Source organism: Capronia coronata (assembly GCF_000585585.1).
Source record: "Capronia coronata CBS 617.96 chromosome Unknown acBCG-supercont1.8, whole genome shotgun sequence".
Classification (NCBI taxonomy): Eukaryota; Fungi; Ascomycota; class Eurotiomycetes; order Chaetothyriales; family Herpotrichiellaceae; genus Capronia; species Capronia coronata.
In genome coordinates, this window is record NW_006912900.1 from 877,798 (window position 1) to 901,202 (window position 23,405).

A 23,405-nucleotide genomic window follows, 5' to 3' on the forward strand; every position below is an offset into this window, starting at 1 on the left:
AACAGGATGGGCGTGCCTGTCAATACCTTCGCTCGGGTCGCCAATTCAAATCCAAGTCATGCTGGGACAACCATGATCACGTCACAGTTTCACTTCCCGAACCGACGTCGTCTTCACCATGGGTTTGGCCAGCCTCTTCTGAAGGCTCGTCGTCCGGCGTTGGACTGACAATGATCGCGGGTGGAGGTTGACTCAACACAGGGCTCAAAGTGGCTCCAGATGATCGTTTGTCATCGGCCGAGACGTCGCCATCGACCCCATCAGCATTGGAAGATGGGTGCTCAGGAGCAGATTCGTCTGCTTTCGTCTCGGCTCGAGCCTGGACAGGAACAGAATCCCTGGCAACAGTACTGCTCTGATGTGCTGTCCGTCGTCTCAACCTTCGGTTTTTCCGCTCTTCATCCGCCCCTTCTCTTCGCCTGCGTACGTCGATTTCTTCCCCGTTCGACGGCGCAGAACTTCTCATCTCTTGAAGAGCCTTCAGAGCTCGATCAGCAACATCTTCGCTTTCGCTCACATTGCCCCTGCCTGTGGTCCCATCTTCCGGAATGAGGTTGTCCTGGCTTGGCTGGTCTGCCGCCTCGGCGAGACCACCGTTCTCTTTCGGGCCTTCCTTGACGGGCAGATCGGGTATTTGTTGGCCACTAGCAATCCGTTGATCGTGTCTCTCCTTCAATCTAGCCCGTCGTCTTCGATCCCGCTGATCTTTGACCTGAGGTGCGGCAGCACGAAGCTTCTCGAGAAGAGTTTCCATGGCACCATTGGCCGGTGGGCTGCCAGGAGTTTCTGTTCCGCTGACTCCGCCGCTGGCAGGGATACTGACTTGTGCTCTCTTTCTGGCCATGCTCGCCTCGAGACGCCGCTTCTTCTCTTCCAGAGTCATGTTCTTCTCGCGAGACTTCTTCCACTCCGTCACGAAGCCGGCAAGCTTGCTGAAGAAATCTCGTCTAGCATTATCGTCCTGGTTGTCTTCACCGAAGTAGGTCATTATATCATCATAAGTCCTTGATGTCTCTTCCACGAATAGCTGCAGTTGCTCCGCTTTCCGTCGGGCGTCTTTCATGCACCTTTGTACAACCTGTGCAACACGATCTTGAGGATGGAACTTCTTAGGATCACTCAAGTTACCCGCGTCAAGCGAAGCCTGGACGTTCTTGATGTTGTCAATGTACTTCTTCGCATCCTGCAGCAGTTGGTCCACATTCAGTTTCGAGGCCACCACAACATCGGCAATGTCCTCAATGAAGACTTCCCACTGAGAGTATTGGTTCCGAACGATACGCTCAATCAAATCGGCAAAGGTGGTTTCGTTCTTGTCATCTTTCACCATGCCTAGACGGGCCAACGAGCTCAGCTTGAAGCCCGTCGCTTGCTTGTTCGAGTCGTTCATGTAATTTCCAATGTCAAGAATGAGGGCCAGCACGCTCATCAATGAGGTCGAGTCGCGAATGGACTCGGACACATTGACAATCTGCTTGAGTTTGCCGGAGATTTCGTCATACTCATATTCGAAGGACCTCGTCAGAGCGAGCGCCCGCATCCTTGCCTTCCAATAATGGTGCAATTCGAACGCGGTTTGCAGAAAGATCTGATCTTCTCTCGTCAGCTCCGAAGGATCTTGTTCGCGCTTCGAGTTCGTGGCATCCGGCCCCGTCCAGTCTTTGCTGTACGGCGCCATCAATTTGGCAATGTTCTCCGGGATGTTGCACAAATCTTCTCTCTGCAAAAAGTCCATCACCACATTATTGTCGAGCACCTCCTTGTCGCAATGGATGATCTTTCGTACAACATCATCAACCGAGTCGTTCTTGAACTTGGCCATGGAGACGTGGAAGTTCTTCCTCATATCATTGCTGATGATCTGCTTCTTTTCATCCTTGCCCTTACCGGAGCCGCCCCCGATGATTCTGACGTCTTTGGCAATAAAGAGCTTCTCAACCTCGTCAAGGACGCCCTTTCGCTGCAGCTCTCGGTATTTCTCTTCTTTCGATTCGGCCTTCGCAGTCTCCGCCCAAACGGTGACCTGAGGCGTATCGACCTTGTCCCAATGGAAGGCTTTCAGTTTCTTCTTTGGACGCATGACAGGGTTCTTCAGCATGGTCACGGGTGACAGTGGTGATTGGGGCATGAAGTGGCCATGTGCAGCGCCAGGAAGCGGCGGTGCACCTGGCGGAGGGGGAGGAGGAGGTATCGGCGATACCGGGCTCATGGGTAGTGACCCTGGGGGCGGCGGCGGAGGCGGTGGTGGACCGCCCGTGAAGCCCGGCAAAGATGGCAGAGGCGGCGCTGGCGGCGGTGGAGGCGGAGGAGCGCCAGCCTCGAAACCTGGAATGAGCGAGGGCGTCGAGGAGTCCGATGCAGCTGGCGGTAGTGGCGGCGGTGGAGGAGGGGGAGGCCCGTCAAATTTCACTTCCAGTTGTACTTCGTCCAAGGGCGTCTTGGGCGATGTGGAATCCAGACTCGGATGAGTCGGGCCGGTGGTGATGCCGGCATCATCGCCTTCTGGTGCGGCATCATCACCGTCAACATCCATCTTCTTGACCCTAGAAGTGATCTCGCTCAGCAGGCTTGCCTGTTGATCAGCGCTGATCTTCGGTCTGGAAAATTCCACGAGGCGTGGTGTTTCGTAGATGACCTCCTCCTCCACGTCTGTCTCCTGGCCGGCCTCCTCACTGATGGCCAGAGCCTCCACAGCAGCTCTCCGGGGTCCTTTGTGGGCATTGCTCCGATGGACACTTCCGATAACACTGTTGGTAAGATGCCGTTCCGTCTTTTCCTGGAAATCAACATCCAATGCATCGTCCATCTTCTCGCGAAGCTCTCTGAGTCGATCAGACGGCCCGGTTTGGCCCCAGACCTTGCCTTCGAGTTTGAACTGGGTCTTAGTCCGCTCAAGGTTGCGCTCGAGGCGGTCCATCAACTTCTCCCGGTCCAGGATCCCTTGCATCTGAGTGGGATCGTGTGTGGCCACTCCCTCTTTAGCAGCCCGCGAGGCCGCAACGTCCTGGGCATCTCGAAGCATCAGATACAGCTCCCTGGTTTCCAGCTCATTCCGCTGCAACTCCTGAGCCCGAAGTCGTTGAAGTTCAGCCACCTCGGATTTGAGGGACTCTGCTTGCCTGGACTGCATCTCGATGATGCCCGCCTGCTCTTCTATTTGCTTCTGCAACTTCCTGACCATTCCTTCCGCTCCCAGGGAGACCTGTTCTGCCATTTCATCTCGTTCGGCGATGGCGGCTTCTGCGATCTGCCTGGATTCGGTGGCCTCATCGAAGGCGATCCGGGCTTCCTCGTCGGTATGCAACCTGTCCAAGAGGTTCTGCACGCTGAAGTTCAAGCTCTGTTTCAGATCCATGTCCGGCAGTCTCCTGTCCATGGCAACATAGCTGAGCATGGAATCCATGAGTTGGAACATCCTTAACCGTTCATCCGGGCTATTGTCCCGTAGCAACAGCATATGCTGCATGGCTGAAATGAAGTAGTCCTGAGTTCTTGTGCCATGGATCTTGGACATGATGGCGTCGGTGATCTGAACCGGATCCGTCATATCCTTGACTTCGCCCTCAATGCTGTCCACCATGCTGCTTCCTTCGCGTTGTAGCAGATCTTCGTAGTCGATGGCTTCATTCTCGCGAAATTTGGCAACCTGCTTGTCAATGACATCGTACTGGAAGGACTCCATCTTCACGAGGATCCGCTTGATCCCACAAGCGATGAACTGAGCCCTGATATGGCATCGTAATTGCAGGTCGTTTTCCGGAGCATCGACCAGCATGTTGATGAGAACCAAGGTTGCCACGGCATACTCCATCAACAGATTCTCCATACCTATCCCGCCGCTCCGGACCTCTTCGCTGGCACCGACAAGGCTGCCCATCTTGCCTCGGCCATCGATCGTGACTTCGACGATACGCATCCAAGCGTCAAAGCGGCCATTTTCGTTGATCATGTTTTTCACCTGGTCCAAGGCCTGAAGCACCTTGAGGTGTCCCTGACCTTCATCCCAGTGACAGAGGAAGGTCAGCACTTCGCTCACCAGCTTCCTCGTGGTAAGACGGGGGGATATTAAGCAGGTGGCCATAGCCACGGGTATCTGTTCATGCGTCAAGGCATCATCCGCGCCGTACTTGTTGTTCATCAGAGCCTTCAGGCACTTGACAATGTCGTATTCTCTGTCGAGATCCTTGTCGGCCGAGGTGGTATTGTTGAGGGGAGTTGGTCCACTGGCTTGACGCCGATTAATCTTTATTAGAACATTGGTCAAGGCAATCTGCCCCTGTGCCTCGATGAAAGCCTTTACCCAACTGATCGGTTGGGTGCGTAGACTGACACTCAGGCTCTGAAGCTGTTTCGATGAAATGGTGTTGTCGACGATCTTCCTTACATACCATTCCGGGGTCCCCTCCACATCACGGGGAGTGGCCCCATCGATGGTGCCAGTTTGTCTTGCTTGCTGCCTTCTCTTCTGCTCACCCTGCCACTCGGTCAACTTGTCTTGGTGAACGAGAGTCCATTTCTTGGCCGGGGCATATGCCATCATTTGCCGCTTAGCTTGCTCGGGGAGATTCTGCCAACCACGCTTGTGCATCAGCTGGAGAAACAACTTTTCGATCTCGGCTTCACTTTGTGGTTTAGGGAGATAGAATCCCGCGGGAGTGAAGGAGGCCGTCGAACTGAAGGCCGAAGCTTGTTGGGCCGGCCAGCCGGAATGTGAACTGAGTTTCGAAAGTCTTGAGTAGGTGGGGGAGATGACCGTAACAGACGAGTCTGTATCCTGTCGCGATGGTATTGCGGTTCTGGAAGAACTCTCGGATGAGAAGAGGCTAGATCCCCTGGTCGCCGACGAGGCCGTTGACTTGATACTGGCCCCGTCGAACGATCTTCTGTGTCCTGCATAGGAGTCATTCGTGGAGACAGAATCATACGCGTTGTGCTGTGGCCCGTTGCTACTGCCCGGTCGACCCCATTGCTGGTATTTCGTACCCCGATCACCGGCCTGGCTTGTAGCCATTGTAAGCCCATTCACACTGGAGGAATGAGGAGGGGGACGGGGCCCAGTTGGGTGAGACGCGCCATTTGCGGCTCCGTTGAAAGCAGGATACTGGTGGAAGTCCGAGCCTCGCGCGAGTTGATGCGGTTGAGGCTCTTTTCTGGTTGGGACCTGGTCATCCCGCGGCAGATAATCCACCGATACGGGGGCGCGCGAGTCGGCCGTCGCCGAGTACGGTATGGAGGTGATGACACCGGCGGTCATGGCCAGGCCTGAAGTATCAGGTTCCTGGCCCTCGTTCGAGACGACCGACTCCCTCTTTGAATGCCGTGAGCCCCAGGAGCCATTGGTATTGGTATTGGCATGGGCGTTGGCATGGGTGGATTCAAGACTGCCATTTCCTTCATAGCGACTGTCAACTTTGTTGTCTCGGTGGCGTCGGAAGAACCCTTTGCTGGCGGAAGACTGTCTTGTCGTCTTGTCGCTCTGGGTCATTGGGGGCATCCTCGGTGCTGCTGCTCACGAGAGACAGACCACGGGAATCATGTGTGTAGTCGAAATACCCCGGAAGGGGGTGATCCACCTCTTGTCGCCTGCACTCCCCTCAACGCGAACTCTTTTCGTGACGTCTGGTGTTGGGATGAACGTCTATCCTTGCATGGTGCCTGCGATCTCTCTGATACACCAAGTTTCGGCAGGAGGGAAGGCGACGTGCACGTGGCTAGGTCCGACCTGCGAACGATTGAAACAAAGGGTGGCTCGGCGAGCGAGCGAGTGAGCGGCGGTAAACGGTCGAGCTGAACAATGAAGGGGGTAATAGAGGTGGCCGTGGAGTTGTGCAGGAGTCGACACAGAGGTGGAACGGAGAGACGCGAGTGTTCAATGCGACGAAAGGACGAGTGTACAAAGAGTCGACGCAGCATGAACTTCAGTTCCTTAAACGCCAGGCGTGCACGGGTGACGACGGTTGTGTTTGGGTGAGGTACCTAATAAGATGAGCCAGACAGGTGCAACGACCGTTGTGGTAGTGTTAGTTTGCAAGCACAGGCAAAAAGTCAACAAGTGGTTTAGCGGAGAGAGAGTTTGGCTGTCCGCAGGCTCCGTTCCCGGCTGGCCCCACGAACTGCTTTCGGCGCTGCGTGCGGCCAATTACTACTGTCCCGGGGCCACCACAACGGCTAGGGGTGCCTAAGACACCTAAAGCAATGTTGCGAATCCCCTTTACACAGGTGGTAGTAACCTGATTTATCACAGCGGCTGTGACGCCACAAGCCACTCAACTGACTGCGCTTCAAGTTCACGCAGATGGTCTTGCTCTTGTGACTGCGGTCCACAGCAATCGACTGGCTCGCGAGGACTGCTGGAATTCAAGTTGCAAACAAGATGCCCCTAAGCCTGCCTATAGGGAGGTCGACTATGATAATAACCCCATTTATCAACATTTGTGCAGTTCGCCCTTATACTAGACCGCTTTGTGGCTGCCGGTACTCCGTCCCCCTAAACGCAGCACCTCAATGCAGCCTACGCCTACACCAGATTTTTCTTGCCAGTTTGACATTTTGTCACCTCTCATCGGCAGGATACACCTTGTAACTACCAGGTATATGGCAGCTGGGGCTGTGAGACATGAGATGGTGGAGGAGAATGCCCGAGAAGGCAAACCGATCGGACAAGTAACGGTTGACCCAAGCACACTGGCTCCACGTGAAATGCCATCCAAGTTTACTTGTGATGAATTGGGATTTGGCATTTCGGGGGGGCGTGGTTTAAGGGCACTCTAGGCGGGAGCCGATGCCAAAAAGCACACCCATCAGCCATCAAACCATCAGCCATCAGGAGGTCAGAGGTAAGAGACCAACCACACTAGCCACTCCAGGCCACCGACTCAGGGCACCGAGGCCACCTCTCTACTACACAGCACTGTACCAGTAACCAGTAACCAATCAGACGGTACTACTACGAGCAGTAACAACAGCGACTCCTCCCGGTCCGTGCTATCGATGCTTCAAAACTGCCAGAACCGGGTCTTCCCAATTTCACGACAGCGGACAGACGGGGCCATTGCCTTATTGAATTGCAACGCGCTCAACCCTCACGTCCCCCCGATCCACAAGCATCTACGTATATCTAAGCCCTCAGACCTCGTCGTGTCCATCGAGCCGCCTACCATGGCGGCATAATGGCTTTCTCGTTCTCGCTCCTCAAGCGCTCATTGCCGGGCAATATCGCATCATCCGGAAACACACCACCTGTGCAGGTCAGCGCCAGCATCGCGAGCAACCACCACAGCAGCAGCAGTAGTAGCAGCAGCAAGATGGCTGGATCAGGGCTGGCCAGCTTCGCGAGGGTATGATTGACACCTTGCCAGATTGTACAAACCCAACTCCCTGACCTTTATAACCCAAACCCGATCACAAATCAATTGGAACAATGAGCTGGGTGTGGATGTCAAAAAGGTTACGAATACATCACTGACGAGTTCGATGTGCAATCGGTCAAAATACAGACTATCCTCCTTCCCATGTTCATCTCCGCCGTTCTCTACCTGGTCATCTTCCACGCCCTGCTACCCTTATATCGACGACACCGCGCCCGCTACTCCCAGTACCTCCCGCTCCAGTCCGGCTCGCTGTCGTCGCACCTGCCGGAATCATTACAACCGTCCAGCCTTCGGGACAGCCTGTCGACGCTGATGTACCGCCTCTTCCTGCCCTCGACCTGGGCCTTCCGCAACCGGTTCCGCCGTCCCGAGAGCGTGGTCAATACCGACGCCGAGCTGTTCGATGAGGAATCCGGCGAGGCCATGGTCGGCTTCGACGTGCAGGAGCGCAGTCGGCGCCGGGATGGGATGGAACGCCAACTTGCAAATATGCATGCCGCCACCAGAACCGTAAGCCGTTCGACCCTTCCCGAACCGGACTCGAACCGCCGGTTGAGCCGCGACTTGGAGGAAGGCTTTCGCGACGATAGTGAAGATGAAGGCGAGGGCGGAGCACATGCTGTCGCGGGAGGCCAGAGATGATATAACCTGGATGACTGGGGAAGTTGTCCAGATGTGAGAATATAACAAGTTGATTGCATGCGCTGCGCTGTTCTTCCATCTATCTTGCTTACTGCGCCCTTGCACATAAAAATGCCTTTGTCTGCGATCCATCTATATCTGCGTGAAGAGCCGGTAACAACGGAATGGGAACTCCGCCAGCCATCGAGGCTCAAGATCCTAATTCTCTCGAAGGTATCAGGTCTCATTGCCTTCTGGAGATGCCGGAAGAATTGCGAGCATAATCATCCCGCGGAAGCCATATGCATATAGATCGATCGCCAGAAGGGAAAATGGGAAGAGACGGAACTGTAGGAAAGTATCCAGATCATGTCATGGAGATAACCTCAATTCAATCAGTCATGGAAAGTGGTCAACTCAATCGGAACATCATCAGTCTTCAAGTCCATTTCAAGCGATTTTCGCGGTAGAAAGCTATATGTACAGTTTGTCCAGCAGCGCCAGGTTTCCAAGGCTAAATCTCAACCGAGGGAAGCTGTCGAAAGCCCCGTCATCCTATCCAAGAAAATGAAAATGAGACAATTGTGTGGCTAAAGTGTGAGAACAAATTGGACCACGCTTCGGGCGGGTGTAGATGTGGCTGTTGTGGCCCGTTGCCTGCTGCAAACACTCGCTGGACTGTCTTGGAGACCGCTACAGTCGCCTTGAAATGTCAAGCTGTTGTTGCCGCCACTGGGGAACACTCTTCTGGACTCGCTCAATGTCCACAGCTCGCAATAGAAAACAGCAAAAGATCTTTTGGCATACCGATCATCAGCTTCGTGTCATGATATGTTTACAGATTCTGCAACATCGAAGGTTGGACGAGTTGACTAGGAGCCATCATTGAGTGTGACATGGTTTGCATAACCAGTGTCGACGGCGGAGGCATCGACATGGCAACCATGCCAGAAACACTGGTGGGACGGGTGACTTCGTCCGGAGAGGACAATTCCTCCATGGAACCGAAGTCATTTTCATCATTATCCAGTTCCTCCTCGCTGTTCATGTGAGCAGGCTGACCGTCTTGTTGCGATTCATGGGTTCGGCGATGCCTGTGAATACTGGTTAGTTACCACCCTGATCTAGTGTGATCGTCCACTTACTGTGCCAGGTTGTCGGATCGGGAGAATGCCTTGTTGCAGTACGGGCACACATACGGGCGCTCCTGAGTATGTGTTCGGACATGACTAAAGCAAGATCCGTCAGTAACGAGAGAGGGAATAGGAGCGAGACGACCTACCGCTTGAGGTGTTCAAGACGCTTGAAGAGCCGACCACAACTTGGGATAGGGCAGGAATGTGACTTGTAAGGCACACCGAGTTCCATCATGGTCGCACTCCGTGCTCTTCGCACAGGTCCTGGCCTCTCCAAGCGGACAGCAGGGCTGGCCTGGAGCGAGTGCACCTGCATGTCGTCCCCGCCATAGCCAGCCATGGGATCACCGCCATGGTCCATTGAGAAGCTGTGCGCTGCATCCTCCTCTAAACCATGTAGAGGCGTTGAATGGCGGGATACATCAGTAAGATGGTCGCGGTTGATGAGGGAGGATGCATAGCTGTGAGCAAGCCCTGGCGGAGACTGCCCCGCTGATTCATCCCCTTCAGCGATGGGGAGAACAGAGCTCGACATGGATCGTCGAAGATCGCTAGGCCTCTGGGGAACATGAGTTTTCATGCCGTGAGTGACCTGAGCAACGGCGTTGGCCGCGACGGCGTTCATGATGGATGAAGGAATGGAAGAGCGCCTCCTACGGGCTTTGTAGGTAGGGGAACCTTCAATGACCGAGTAGACGTTTCCCGGTGGAAATGCTCGAGGAGCGCTGGCATAAGTCGGGCCAGCCATAGTCGACGGAGGCAGCGAAGCCATGGGGTTATATGCCTGCATCGGCTGCATCTCCGGGATAGCTGAGTAGAGCCCAGTATCTTCGTTTGCGATGTACGCAGGCTCCGTACCGACAGGCATTGCATGCTGGGGTGGGGTGATGGGCTCATATGAAAGACCCCTGGTACTGTAGTCCTCGAAATGTGACGAAACGAAGGAAGGGGCCGGGGAGTACTCCATGTATGCAGGCATAGACGCGTGCCGCAGCTGAGCGCGGTCGTAGGCAACGCCATTTCGGTCATAGGCGATTTGGGAGTAATCCTGCTCTCGTGGCATTGATGTTGTTTGGATCGGGTTGGACATGGCCATGCTGGTGTACACAGACTGCTGTTGCTCTTGTGATCGTGGCATAGGCGGTGGTACCATCTGCGGAGGCGGCATTGAATCAGCCGCCCGGAGTACGGGAGATGCGGGTTGAGAATATGGAATGGTGCCGTTCGCAGTCGCGAAAGATGACGAACTGGCTTGTTGGGCTTTAGTGAGCTGCTCAAAGAGCGACTGGGATGAGTCGAATTCAAATGACAATGCCGGCTCTGCCACAGCCTTTGTCGTGGCCTCCTGGTTCATCTTCTCGCGCTTCAAATCTCGCTCCAGGGCATCGAGGAACAAGCGATCGTGCGGCACACTGTACCAGTAAAATACCTTCTGCTTCTTTTGGGTGCGAATGCAATTGTTCTTGTACAGGAAGTCCAAGAAGGGACTCTTCGGTTCCTCCAAAGAAGCGTCTGTGCCAGACTTCAGATTTCGCAAATCTGAGAAAATGCCTTCCTCGAATTTCTTGGGGTTCTTCACTGGCCGACCAAACGCCTGGAAACGAAAAGACAGACACCTGACAATATCTGTGCCGGAGATGTGAAAAAGGTTGTTCCATAAGACACAGGAGACATATTCGCCCGTAGGCAGGAGAAATCTTCTGATCAGAGATTCGGGGCTCCAGTCTACGGGAGCGGAGATGAGGAAGTATTTGAGGTTGTCGACTTGCTGCAGGGCCACTTGCGCATCCTGCGGCAAGCTCTGCTGAGCCTCGTTTGAGAGCATGAAAGTCTCGGGCTTCTGAGGGTGGGCCATTGGCGCACCGCTCGAAGGATGATACATGGCAGCAAGGGAGTGTGGTTGTGGATGAAGTCGAAGGATAGCCGGCGGCCGACACAGACTTTCACAGTTTCTTGGTGACCGTTGAGCTATTGCACCGAACAGTGAATGTAGCACAGTTATCGTCTCTTTTCCAGGTGAAACCCAAAGGTGTGGTCTAACGGTGTAGGCGGAACCGTCAGTAAAGGATAAGGAGGGAGCGAGGGAGCGAGGGAGCGCGAGGACAGGTCGATAATTTGAGGTCCGCGAGAATAGACCGTGAGGGCGATGATTGTCGATATTGTATAGCGAATGTACGGATGATGTAAATGGAGTCGATGCGAAAGACCAGCTTCGCAGAACGTCCAGACGTGGTGAAGCTCCTGTCTCGAATGAGGGAAGCGAGTACAGGTGAAACGAAAGTGGATAAGGAGAGGAACTAGTCTCTCTCAAAAGTCCTCCAGGACAAGGCCGAGGATGGAAGTGAAGACCCGGCCAGGGAAGAGAACTGGCGTGTTGTAGCAACAAAGAGGTGAAACGGACGGAGGAATGAGAAAGGCGGAGAGGTTGAAGTCGGGAGAGGAAAGGGAGGTAGAGTTGTATAGAGAGTCGAGGTAGGACCGGACCAGCGAGGAAAAGGTAGGGTAGAGGTAGGTAGACAGAGAGTAGTACTAGGAGCGGTAGTGACTAGAGAAGCACAGTCTACTGTGGGCATAGGCTTCGGCTTGGGGGCAGGAGGGGACCCTAGGACTAAAATTACTAGGGTCCTTAGGGCTCAGGGCCACTGGCTAGAGGACGGGTGTGCCTAAGGGAGGGAAAATCCTGGGCCGGATGGGGGCAGACTCCTTCAAGTTTGGCTGCCAGGTGCCACTGCAGTGCCAGCCTGCCAGGGCCAGTCGGTGGGGAAGCCCGGCAAGACGGACTGCCCAGCGCTACCAGCTGCTAACCAACTGCATCCTGTGCAACTTGAACTCCTAAGACCGACGCTCCAGTCACTGTCAATGGAGAATAAAAAAGGAGGAGCCAGTAACAGTGACTGATGAGCTAGGAGGAACATGGTTTAGTGGTGATGGCAACACCCAGGATCCAGGGCCAGGGCAGTATCTATCCGCCAATTGATCGATGTACGTACTTCAAATTGTCGATTCTCTTCCAAACCACTTCGATAGTACCTATAGAATAGAAGCCGTACCGCAATCATGTCTGCCTGGCTTCTGCGTGCGCAGGAGACACAGTAGTACTAGTAGTAGGTAGGCATCTCAAGCAAGGTGTCCGTCCGCTCCCTGGCTATGTTTATCTCTTGGAGGAAGATGCTCTCTCCCTTGCTGCCTTCCACCCGCTCTCGGGATTTAGCCGCCAATTAGTGTAGCCGTCCAGTCTGTCCCACTTGGGCTGTCTACATTCACTAGAACAGGTACGAGCTCTCCACCCGCCTGGAAGGTCTTGTTGAAGTCGGCATAGTACGTATCATTTGACGAACAAGAATGCTGGCAGCTGCAGCGCGCCATGCCAGGGTCTGTCCCTTCGGATCCCCCAAGCCCGCGATCATTCAGTGCCTCATGAGCCGCATCCTGATCGACTATTGACGCATATCATGTGTCTGATTTTGGGATTTCCCATGGGCTTCGCGCGTCATTCTTCGGAAGCAAATCTATCCAGACCATGTCACAGTAGCAGACCGTCGTCCGGTGCGAAGCGAGGCGAGTCGCTCGACGAACACTGTGTGCCATTAACCGAGACACCCGCAGAGCAGCTGCATAACCTAACATCTATCATTTCCTTCTGGCAGGTTGAAAGGATCGCACAAGATACAAACGAGCGAGTACACCACGAAAGGCCTGGACAACCCGCTGAGCGTTGACTCCATCCGCAGTTGCTATTTTGATCCGACGAGGGGGATCTGCGCTTGGACATCCTTACGATCAGGTCAGCGTGTCGCTGAGCCCATGGGCCACAAACAACTTGAACTGATCTGAACAAGGCTTGGGGTCAAGAGGGTGGCATATGTTGATGAAACGAGTGGCTGAGAAGCGGCGGCCCCGTTACACAAATAGTGTGCCGTTGGCGGTTGTATCTTGGACTGTCAGGTGTGTCCCGGCCGCTCTGGCGCCAAAGACGTTCCCCAGTCCCAGGAATCTTTCCCAGCCAGCACCTTGTCCATTCAGAAACTCGTCTCAAACAGGCGCCGCAAAGCATAGACCACGTTTCGAGTTGACGACCACTGCATCTTTCTGCCCGCCGACAAGGCCCTGCTTACTTCTAGTAATCTAGATCCTACTGCCATGCTCTTGCACCAGGTTCACAATTGGCGCCAAAGGATGGCGTGCCAGCCACAGCCTGTCCTTCGCATCTTCGTGTCCACCACAGCAATCTGCCCAGGCAGAATGTAGAATGTGTCTCCGATGCAACAAGGGTCGACCCTCGGCTTGCCCCTTTCTTCGCGTGACCCAATGTGACCAGGGGACATCCGACCCGCCACTGCATAAGCGTGATTGTTGTTCACACACACATTGGCTACTGCGAGTGTAGCTCTTCACATTGTTATGGCTTCAATGAATCATGGCAGGGAATACAACATTGGTCTGAGGCTAGACGTGACTGCGAAGGGGGGAGCCGGCTGTGGTCATAGGAGGCTGACCGAGATGAGCGCCGAGAGGACCACAGGTCTGTACAACAAAGAATGGGATATCCGTGTCGACGACAGCTGGCGCCACAAAAGGGGGAAAGAGCAGAAATGATTACTTCATACATATGTCTGTTTAGGTCAATTGGTGAGGATTGGTCGAGGACTGAAGAGCCAAATGCGATGGACACGCAAATCGCATCGCAGGAACCGTAACGGACAGTCGGCCAGGCACCTGTCTCGCTGTGTCCTACTAACAACTAAAATCCTCAAGAAGAGGGAACCGCCAACTTCGGACTTCTCTTCATCCCCAATCACAATAACGCACCGCAGTCTTGTCCTGGCGCGGTCGCGAAATGTGTCTGGCCAGCCACGGTGGCAGGCTTCCTGTCATTCATCCTATCCAACGAGCCTCTCGAACCCTGCCTGCCCCTCATGTTTGTTGGCTTTACACCGTACTACTACTAGTAGTAGTCCGGTTGTGGCCACCACCGCAGGGAGCCTGTCGCCTCCTAGGGCCTGGTCGGGGCGATTGGTGGTCGAGCTCATACTGGCGCGCTCGCTCGGCCAACGGTTTCAGAGCATCGACTCAGAACCTCAAAGACACGGAGGGGAGACCTCAGCGACCACAAGCAGGCGAGCCGCCGACGAGGCTAAAATCCCCTTTTCTCAACCAACCGTCTGTTCGTACAAGACTCCAGAATCTGTAAGCACGCGCCACGCTCTACTAGTAGTAGAGCACACCCAGATGGCGCTACGTTTCAGATTTATTCTCCTTAAGCAGTGACATTGGGCGTTAGAGGTTGACACTGGCAGGACATATTTTCTCCGTGAAAGAGTGATCGGCGGCTCGTCGATCAGCCTGGAGGCTTAGCAACGCACAACATCAATACTGAATGCGCCCTCGTCCTCCCTGGCTTGTTTCTGCACACGTCTTCAAACCCTACCGCAAGGCATCCGATCTACATCCGTTCGTCGTTGCGGAAAAGCGTTGCCGAGTGCGATATGAAACATCGCACCATAGTCAGGTGCTTTTTCCCCCCTGCTCGCACCAAACCGAGTCGGCGGCGTGGCGCCATGTTGTCACGAGCTCGGACAACCCTTGCAAATCTCCCGTAGGCAGACGTCTAGCCTTGATGGCAACACAGGGTCACGTCGCAGACACACCAAAGAGGTCAATGCCCGCTGCCACTTACTGTTCTTGGACGTCCTATTGAGCTTAGCCACCACGGGTACAGAGAGACCGACGGATGGTGCAACGATTGTCATCGAGAAGGCGAAGAATGCCGTTCGCCATGTGAGTATGGCATTGTTCCTTGCAGTAGCTCCAAGGCTGAAGCGATGGTGTAACGCGAAGAATGTTCTTCGTCTAAAGCAGAAAAGGTCAGCCCTAAGGCGAGGAGACAATGTTTCAAACGTCGTCGTTGATCCCCACGGCACCCTCGACGTCACTTGCACACTGACAAATATGCTTCATAGAGTTTCAGCAACAGACAAGCACCATCGGGGCCTGATGACGGCTCGGTCTATCCGACGGAAATGTCAGTATGGCATATCATCCTAGTAGAAGTCGAAACACGTTGCGTCCCATCAATTCCCCGATCGAAAGGAAGAGAAGATGTACCCAGGAGGAGCTGTGTTTCCGAAGACTAAAGAATGGTCAACACGGAAGTCGCTGGTTTACCGTCGGCCTCTTCTCCCCCGGCCACCAGAACGACTTGGGCCTTGAATATCGGCGACATCCCTTCTGCTGAGTTTCAGAGTGCCTCCTCGGAACTTGCCCACTGCCGGCACATCTACACCACGTTCTCTTCGAGCTCGGCTGTTGTTTGATTTTCCTGTGGGTCTTTCCAGGATGATGCCGTTCTCTCGCGCCTCCTTTCTTCGCACTGCTTCCCGAGTCGTGGCTTTGGTGATGATTCCTCTCCTGTGCGTCAGGGGCATTTTCTCTTGATGGAAGATCGACCCCTTTGCACCCAGTGCCTGTAGTCGCATATCCAGCGCTTTATGGCGGTGTGAACCCAGGGTCGATGACGCCTTCGCTTCCTCTAACAGGTGCGATTCTTTCAGCAAGCGCTGTAGGTCAAGATCATGCTTGAGATTCAGAGTCTCCGCTGCATCTTCTTCATCGTCGGCTGGCTTTTCGGGTTTCATTTTTGCCGTTGGCTCAACCTCCTTAGGTGGTTTTGAGGTCTGGCTTTAGCGTCAGCGACCCGTGAACATCTCTCTCTTGTACAAACTCACTCACCATGAATGTTTTGTATTGCTGCCGCCGTAGCTCAACCTCTTCGGTGTCATCGGTGAATGTGCGATGCTCTATAACCTCCACCGTCGTCTCTTCCTGTTCAGGTTCTGAGAGGCCCTCCCAATCCGAGTCTTCTTCCTCTTCCGACGAAGGTTCAGTGGCGTTATCTTCGTCTTCTAGCAGCGAAGGTGTCCCTGTTTGATACTCCGGCAAGGGTTCGAAAGTAGACTCGAAGTATTTCTTGAATATGTCTCGCTCGAGTTCGGGGAATGTTGAGGGAGGCTGTTCGTTGTCACTGCTGCGGCGGGTTTCTCGAGTCGCAACCACGACTTCTCGCTTTCTTTTCCCCAACATCTTAATTCTACTGCAGCCCAGGAGGCAGTCTAACTCCTTTGAGTAACTGCGTAATTCTCGAACTCACACCAGTTGTAACATGCCATTCGCTGTGACGGTGACGGGCGGTGCAAGAACCTGAACAACAATTCGATGTCCGAGACCGAACATTTGTGCCAAGACGATGATAAATTCTGGCCCACTTCAGCCCGCTTTGGGACGAAGCTGCCGCCGCCCTGTGCTCACCTTCAAATATCGATTATGGGTAGAAACCACCCGCCATCAGTGCGTTTTAGGTGTTTCCTTTTATATTGAGAACCATCAAGATCTCACTGGCAAGCTTAACGAAGGACAGGCCAGAATAGATGATCGTTCGCTCTCCCGTAACCCATGAAAGACTGGACTGAGAGGCCAAGCTATTCTGTACTCAACATGGTGCCTTGTTACTGTGCTTTCCCACCGGCATCTTTCTCCTTCAGGCTCCTATAATAACGTATCACTCGTGGCACCAATTCTTTGCCTCCCACGGATTCCGTTCCCCTGTCCGAGATCTCCTGCACCTCTCCGTCGGTCAATTTGAAATCAAACACCGTCAGATACTCCTTCATGCGCGTTTCCTTCTCACTCGTTGTGATGACTACGATGTCCTGATCAATGCACCATCGTAGACAGATCAGTCCGGTACTCACGCCGTACTTCTTGGCTAGAGACTCCAGCGTCTGGTCTAGCGGACCCGGGATGTTCCTGGTGACAGGCGCCAGAGCACCATAGGCCGAAGTGGCGATGTTGCTATGACTGTGCGAGAACGCCACTGGCACCACGTCGCCTTGGCGCATATAAGGGTGAAACTCGATTTGATTGATACTAGGGGGGATGCGAGCTGTCGCGAGCGTGGCCGAAAGATGTGTTTGCGAATAGTTGGAGACGCCGATGGATCGTGCTTTGCCACTTTCCTTGACGGCCTCCATGTCTTTCCAGGCGCGTTGGAGGTCGGCATCCGAGTCTGTCCAATATGGGGAGTGGAGTAGATACCTTGAGAGGGAGAAAGAAAGAAAAAAGGATTAGCGCGCTCCATGAATAGCAAATCGATGCAAGGAGTTCGGGATAGGGGGCAGGTTGGTTATCGAGCAGTAACATACAAGTCGACGTAAGCCAGCCCGAGGTTCTTCAGGCTAGCGTCGATGGCATTTTGGACCTGGGTGAAATTGCTGGAGATTTTGGTGGTCACGAACAGGTCCTCCCGTTTCACAATGCCCTCGGCGATGCTTTCGTTGATCGCGACCCGCGTCTCGGGCTCGGTCTGGTACATCTCGGCCGTGTCAAGATGACGATAGCCGAGTCGAATGGCGGTCTTGATGTGCTCAATTACCGTACGATCGAGGGCCATCGGATCGCCGCCAGTAGCACGGCTGCGTTTGTTCTTCAACAGAGTCGTACCGGTTCCGTACGCCAGCTGGATGGAACAAAAGACAATCACATCAGTAAGCTTTCATCCGAAATGGAAATGGAATGAAAGGGGCGAAGATTTCGTCAAAGAGACTGAAGCAAAGGAAAGGCATACCAATGGGATCGAAGCTCCATCATTGAGAGTCAAGGTTGACATGGCGATATTTGCCTCAATATACCTACGCCGCTTCGTAGGTTGGCGGTGGAGGATATAGCCCGGATGACTGATTTCAAGGAAACTCTGCCGATGTCGAAAAGATACCAGACCAAAGCGTTGTTCGGATGAGAGGAATCAAGCTGGATGACCTCTAATATACTTATTGTATTGGACAGGAGCGTCTTGGTTGTTGGATCCCAGCCGGACTCCGGACTTCACACAAACCGGCCCGGACGTAGGCCGATTCAGGATTGCATGCCGTCTTAAGTCTCCTTACCTAGGGTACATAGTCACTGCAGCTGCGCTGTCTGGAGCGCCGACGAGCTCTTCTCACGTAGGGAGGGCGCTCAAGTTGGTCATGTCTAGTTTGTCCTTCAATGCCACAACCCATGAGACTTGCGTGCTGTCAGGGCCGGTAACGGACATGATCGAACCTTCTTCAATGGCTTGATGTTTTGGGGTGCCCGGTATCAGGTGGCCGTACAGTAATGCTTCCAAGACCAACTGCAGCCCCGGAACCGGCGTGCGTATGCTCTGCTAAATGTCAAGTTAATCGATGTGAGCATTGGTCACTCTGTCCCAACCGCCGGTGAGCCGGTCCGTTCTGTCACACAACATCTTTCCAAAAGTAGGTTATCGGCATGATATACATGCTAGACCGGTGATAGTGCAGTGTCTGGACTTGCCTTGTCCTCGTCGCCTGAGGGAAAGACGATTTTCAGTAGCTCCGACTGTCTAATTTCATCAGTTTTATGGCCCCTTTTCCCGCCAGCCCTGCCCCTTGTGACCTGCCGAATTGCTTACCTAAGTACTACATTAGCCTACTTAGTACTGCTCCGTAGTAGTGGTGCGCATACTATTACTACGGAGGAGTACTTTGTAGTATCGAGTAGTATAAGCGCCTGGTTTGAAATGCCAAGAACTAGAATTCCTCAAGAGTCAACGCAGCCCGGAACTCGAACGAAAATTGTCCACGGGGAAAGCAATTCCGACCTAAAAGAAGGAATCAATTGATTACTTACGAGGAGCCCTCCCGTCTCTTCGTTCTACACGTCAGATACACCATTTGACACCAGATACTGGAAGTCTCAAAACGCAGTAACATTCAGATCGCACTTGTCGCATGATACGAGCAGCGGCGGCCAGAGCATCTCTTGCGCCGCCATGACCCGCTTCCGACCCTGTATCGACCTGCACGCGGGCCAGGTCAAGCAGATCGTCGGAGGCACGCTGAGCACGAAAGAATCGGACCTCAAGATAAATTATGTCTCCAAACATCCAGCCGAGTACTTTGCAAAGCTTTACCGCGATGCCAGCCTCCTTGGAGCACATGTCATCATGCTGGGGCCGGGTAATGAGGAGGCAGCCAAAGCGGCATTGGCGGCCTGGCCTGGCCATCTTCAGGTAGGAGGTGGGATCACCAATGCCAATGCGAAGGAATGGATTGAAGCGGGCGCCGAAAGGGTGAGTGAACTCCGGCAAACCATCAAAGGCATTATCAAACAATGTCTCTTCTGTTTCCTGTCACCGGGTTTCTCCTCGCTCCATGACATCTTCTGCGTCCGGCCCCGATGCCATTTATTTGACTGTTCGTCTCAATCGAGTGCTTCCTTTTGCTGAGTGAATCAAGCAGTAGGTCATTATCACATCTTTTCTTTTCCCCAACGGCCAGTTCTCCTTAGAAAGATTACAATCCGTGCTGGCATCGCTGGGCAATGACAAGAGCAAACTCGTCATCGACTTGAGCTGTCGCAGGAAAGACGACACCTGGTTCGTCGCCATGAACAAATGGCAGACCATCACTGAAATGGAGATCACAAAAGGTAACGGAACACTACTCCTTTCCAACCCTCATATGAGGACAATCCAAAGAGCTTGGGTCTTGTTGATCGGAATACTCTATCCCTAGCACATGGTGCTGACCAACCCGCACAGAAAGCATCATAATGCTAGAGCCTTATTGCTCTGAATTCCTGATTCATGCCGCAGACAACGAAGGTCTACAGCAAGGCATCGACACCGAGCTGGTCACCATGTTGGCCGAATGGTGTTCCATCCCTGTAACGTACGCCGGCGGCGCACGTACCGTCGAGGATCTGGACCTTGTCAAGAAATGCAGCAATGGCAAAGTTGACCTGACGATCGGCAGCGCGCTGGACATCTTTGGCGGCAACGGAGCAAAGTTCGACGACTGTGTCCGTTGGAATCAGGTCAATGCATCATCATGATTGCACTATCTGAGTCACTCATTCATTCAGTTGTTCTTGTCTTCCTTCCAAATCTGTCATATCCAGCAAAGTTCGAAGACTGTCCCGCCGGAATCATGCCAATGCTGCATCATGATTGCATCCTTTTGAGGACTCAAGTCATTTCCAATGTCGTTGTCTTCGTTCCAGATCTGTCATGTCCGGCCAAGCCTATGTGGGTTGGTTGTTTCTTGTCACTCCCCATCTTGTCCAATGCATTCTCGGTCTACTGCTCCAAGAATGCTTATCTGGGTTCTGTTGCCATAAATCCAAGGCATAACCCCCATCTCAGCCCCGGTTTTCGGGGTCACGAAGTGGTGCTTCGGAAGGATCTGCTGAGTCCAGTCTATTCAATACCAGTGGTGTCGGTATCGATATCGCCGTTAGACCAATCCATCGCATCCTCACCAGCGACGTCCCCCTCTCTCCTGTACCCCAAGTTGATGTTCCAGACCCGCGACCCTTCTCCAGTTCGAGTTCGAGTTCCATTTCCAATGCTGGTCTCATTCCCGCCCGTATCTTCGTTGTCTTTGAGGGTCCTCTTCAGTCGATATCCGCCTTCCAGATCGGTGATGAATTCACCATCGACTGCGACGCACTGTTTGTGCTGCCACTTGCACCAGCCTGCCGCGCTCTTGAGTCCTCGCATCTTCCAACGGCGATTCTCGCGCATTGCTCTGCTCGCCAGCTGGATGCGCTGGAGAAGCAGATCCCAACCAGTCCCCGAGGCGAACGAGCCGTCGTGATTGCGCAGTGCGGTGGCAGCGGAAAATGCGTCGGGACGGGGCAGGTCAAGCTGCGACGGGAATGCTTGTCGAAGGCGCTCATCGTCATCTCTGTCGTTATTGGGGTTGTCGGCATTCTCATCGTTGTCAGATCGTGTGTCATCCTCTTCAGTCTCGCCACTTCTGTCGACAGGGGCCGGCGGCATGACGATGGGTACACGACAGGTCGGAATTGGTGGAATATCGTTCTCCCCTCTCCACAAAATCATGTTTGCCAATAGCCTCTTGAGTTGGATCTACATCCACCCGCCAGGGTTGCAAAGTCAGTGAGGTTCCTTTCCCGTTTGATGAGATTCCAGTGGAGAAGAATGACAAAAAGCAAAAAAAAGAATGAAAACTCAAGACATATGTTACAGGTAATGCAGGGTCACAGCAAGCCTCGGCGGCGAGCGCAGACTGTTGTGCCTCTTCCTTCTCGGCATCTCTGGCTTTGTGTGTATGCGTGTGTGTTGTGTTCAAGTGTGGTTTTCTCTTTCTTGTGACTTACGTTTCTCACATCCGTCGCAAGCCGTGCAATCCACCAGTCCCAATGGAACGCCATGGTCTGCGGCATGACTGCTCTCCGAACGACCCTCTGGCGCTTCTAGACCACAAAGTCGCCGTCGGTGTTGCAGTCGGTGTCGAGATTCAGTTTCTGAGCTGTGATCTTGCTCATTTTGGCATCGCTGTCCGTGTCCGAATGGGTATCCACTTGTGAAGACTCTCTCTTGGTACGCTTGCTTGGGTATTGTCGGTATCGATCTGGGGTCCGGTCTTCGTCTGACCAGTCTTCTCCGCCTCGGACCACACGGCCAGTACCATAGGTTTGGTTCTGGTTCTCATTGCCGAAGAACCCGTCAGGTAGGCCTTGATAGTACGCTGGCAAGGCTGAGGGAGGTGACTCTGCTGAGAAGGAGGCCTCGAGGTGGGTTGGGGACGGCGTTGCGAGCATGTCTGAGATACCGGTTGACCGTCTTCTGGTCTGTGTGTATCCTGGTGGGCTGGAGCCGGGCCTGGCGCCTCTGTTGGTGTCGCCCTTCATCTCTGGCGCGGAGGTATGTGGTAGGCAGATAGGTGAAATTGTGAGTCCTGGAGATGCCGCGCAACTTGGTCTGGCTTGATGGTTTGCTCGAGAGGGAAGAGGGATGTTGGGTACGGAGAATGTAGTGTGAGAGTTGTGTCTGCGACAATAACAAACGCGCGCAAGAAGGCTTCGTTTGCAGTGAATATGCCATGTTCACCTCGACGAGTATGCACTTCAACTCATCCTCACCTCGACATTCACTTCAAACACGTGCCACTGTATCTCCAGACCCATGTTCTCCAGAGTAGATATCCTTTGCCACGCCTCTATACATTTCCTTTGGACTTGGAAATGGCAAAGTGCAGATTGTCAACCATAATCGTTCTCAACTTTGAGCAGACATGTTAGGTGGAAAACTGGCAATCAATCTCTCATACTTTTGCTTGTACAATATTTACCCAAATCCTAGCCATTTGATACATATATCTACCATAAGAACAGAAAAGTGTCTCAAGAGTCGTAGGATACATCACCGATGGACAAGTAGACTATTTTATATGCATTTTCAAACAGAAACAAAACACCACAATTGTAGAAAGTTTGGTTTTGTCAGGATATCATATTGATCTAGCTACCTATTTTGGTGCCATTTGCTCTTCAGAGCATGTCATAAGAGATACATTCATCAGGGATTCATGAAACCCGCAGCATATGCCCGCGGTATTTTGCCATGGTCATGAATGATTTGACCTCATCCACCCAGTTTGGGAAACATTTTTAGGAGTTGTTGCAAAGAGGTATCATAGGTGGTGCGGATGGAGGAAGGCGCTTAGTGAGTAGCCTTCTGCTTGTTGCCCTCAGCGGAAGCCTGAATGAGTTGTTAGTATGGACGGAAAGTAACATGTTGCAAGCAGATTCAACATACAGAGTTCTTGCTCTCATCAATCTTATCACCGGCAGCATCCTTTGCAGCAGAGGCACGGGTACCGAGAGACGCATCAGAGTCCTTGGCGACGTTCTTGTTGGCCTCCTTGGAAGCACCTGAGGTAGCCTCGTTGACCTTGTCACCGACGAAGCTTGAAGAATTCGAGTCAGTATTAACGATGACAGGGAATTGTCGAGATGGATGGGCAGCAACGTACTTGGCAGCGTTCTTGACGGAATCCATTGTGGAAGTTGATTGATTGATTTTGTTTTGGTTTGGAAGTTGAGAAGAGTCTTGCAGGATTGGGATTGAATTGATAGTTTGTGGGTGATGAGAGAAAAGGTAGGAGGAAGAGAGGAGGAAAAGGCAGATACTTATAGTGGTGCAGTTGCCAAACCTTCACTGCAGGAGTGACAACGCGGAAGGTGACCTGGTGACTTCACCAACTTTCCCCCTGCGCACCTGCCGTGAATGCAAACAGCACTTACTCCTACTACTACTGCTCTACTACTACTACCTCAATTGCCCCGCGATGGCATTGACCCTTGTGCAGTTGTTACCCCCCACTTCTTCCGTCCTCAGCTTCAGTATGAGCCTGTCATTTGCCTGCGATACCCTTGATTGCCCGAGCAGATGACGTCTGCTGCCCTGGTGACA

At 53.3% G+C, this 23,405-nt stretch overlaps 8 protein-coding genes across 8 annotated transcripts; 2 read left to right on the forward strand and 6 right to left on the reverse strand.

The window, feature by feature from the left end:
• Window positions 1-76: 76 nt before the first annotated feature.
• A1O1_08561 (cytokinesis protein) lies at window positions 77-5,494 on the reverse strand (the record flags this gene model as incomplete). Its single annotated transcript, XM_007729420.1, has 1 exon — window positions 77-5,494. The coding sequence occupies one exon, from the start codon at window positions 5,492-5,494 to the stop codon at window positions 77-79; it is 5,418 nt and encodes a 1,805-aa protein (XP_007727610.1).
• Window positions 5,495-7,511: 2,017 nt separating this feature from the next.
• On the forward strand, window positions 7,512-8,012 carry A1O1_08562 (uncharacterized protein; the record flags this gene model as incomplete). The annotated part of the gene is made up of 1 exon (XM_007729421.1): window positions 7,512-8,012. One exon carries the CDS (start codon window positions 7,512-7,514, stop codon window positions 8,010-8,012), a length of 501 nt encoding a protein of 166 aa, XP_007727611.1.
• Window positions 8,013-8,826: 814 nt separating this feature from the next.
• A1O1_08563 (transcription factor STE12) lies at window positions 8,827-11,009 on the reverse strand (the record flags this gene model as incomplete). The annotated part of the gene is made up of 3 exons (XM_007729422.1): window positions 8,827-9,085; window positions 9,137-9,220; window positions 9,274-11,009. The coding sequence occupies 3 exons, from the start codon at window positions 11,007-11,009 to the stop codon at window positions 8,827-8,829; spliced, it is 2,079 nt and encodes a 692-aa protein (XP_007727612.1).
• A 4,279-nt stretch (window positions 11,010-15,288) lies between these two features.
• On the reverse strand, window positions 15,289-16,207 carry A1O1_08564 (uncharacterized protein; the record flags this gene model as incomplete). The annotated part of the gene is made up of 2 exons (XM_007729423.1): window positions 15,289-15,801; window positions 15,857-16,207. The coding sequence occupies 2 exons, from the start codon at window positions 16,205-16,207 to the stop codon at window positions 15,289-15,291; spliced, it is 864 nt and encodes a 287-aa protein (XP_007727613.1).
• Window positions 16,208-16,629: 422 nt separating this feature from the next.
• A1O1_08565 (alcohol dehydrogenase) lies at window positions 16,630-17,789 on the reverse strand (the record flags this gene model as incomplete). Its single annotated transcript, XM_007729424.1, has 3 exons — window positions 16,630-17,218; window positions 17,326-17,639; window positions 17,748-17,789. The coding sequence occupies 3 exons, from the start codon at window positions 17,787-17,789 to the stop codon at window positions 16,630-16,632; spliced, it is 945 nt and encodes a 314-aa protein (XP_007727614.1).
• A 1,164-nt stretch (window positions 17,790-18,953) lies between these two features.
• Window positions 18,954-20,017, forward strand: A1O1_08566 (1-(5-phosphoribosyl)-5-[(5-phosphoribosylamino)methylideneamino] imidazole-4-carboxamide isomerase; the record flags this gene model as incomplete). Its single annotated transcript, XM_007729425.1, has 3 exons — window positions 18,954-19,253; window positions 19,426-19,612; window positions 19,725-20,017. The coding sequence occupies 3 exons, from the start codon at window positions 18,954-18,956 to the stop codon at window positions 20,015-20,017; spliced, it is 780 nt and encodes a 259-aa protein (XP_007727615.1).
• Window positions 20,018-20,381: 364 nt separating this feature from the next.
• On the reverse strand, window positions 20,382-20,966 carry A1O1_08567 (uncharacterized protein; the record flags this gene model as incomplete). The annotated part of the gene is made up of 1 exon (XM_007729426.1): window positions 20,382-20,966. One exon carries the CDS (start codon window positions 20,964-20,966, stop codon window positions 20,382-20,384), a length of 585 nt encoding a protein of 194 aa, XP_007727616.1.
• A 1,686-nt stretch (window positions 20,967-22,652) lies between these two features.
• On the reverse strand, window positions 22,653-22,991 carry A1O1_08568 (uncharacterized protein; the record flags this gene model as incomplete). The annotated part of the gene is made up of 2 exons (XM_007729427.1): window positions 22,653-22,691; window positions 22,749-22,991. 2 exons carry the CDS (start codon window positions 22,989-22,991, stop codon window positions 22,653-22,655), a joined length of 282 nt encoding a protein of 93 aa, XP_007727617.1.
• Window positions 22,992-23,405: the final 414 nt, after the last annotated feature.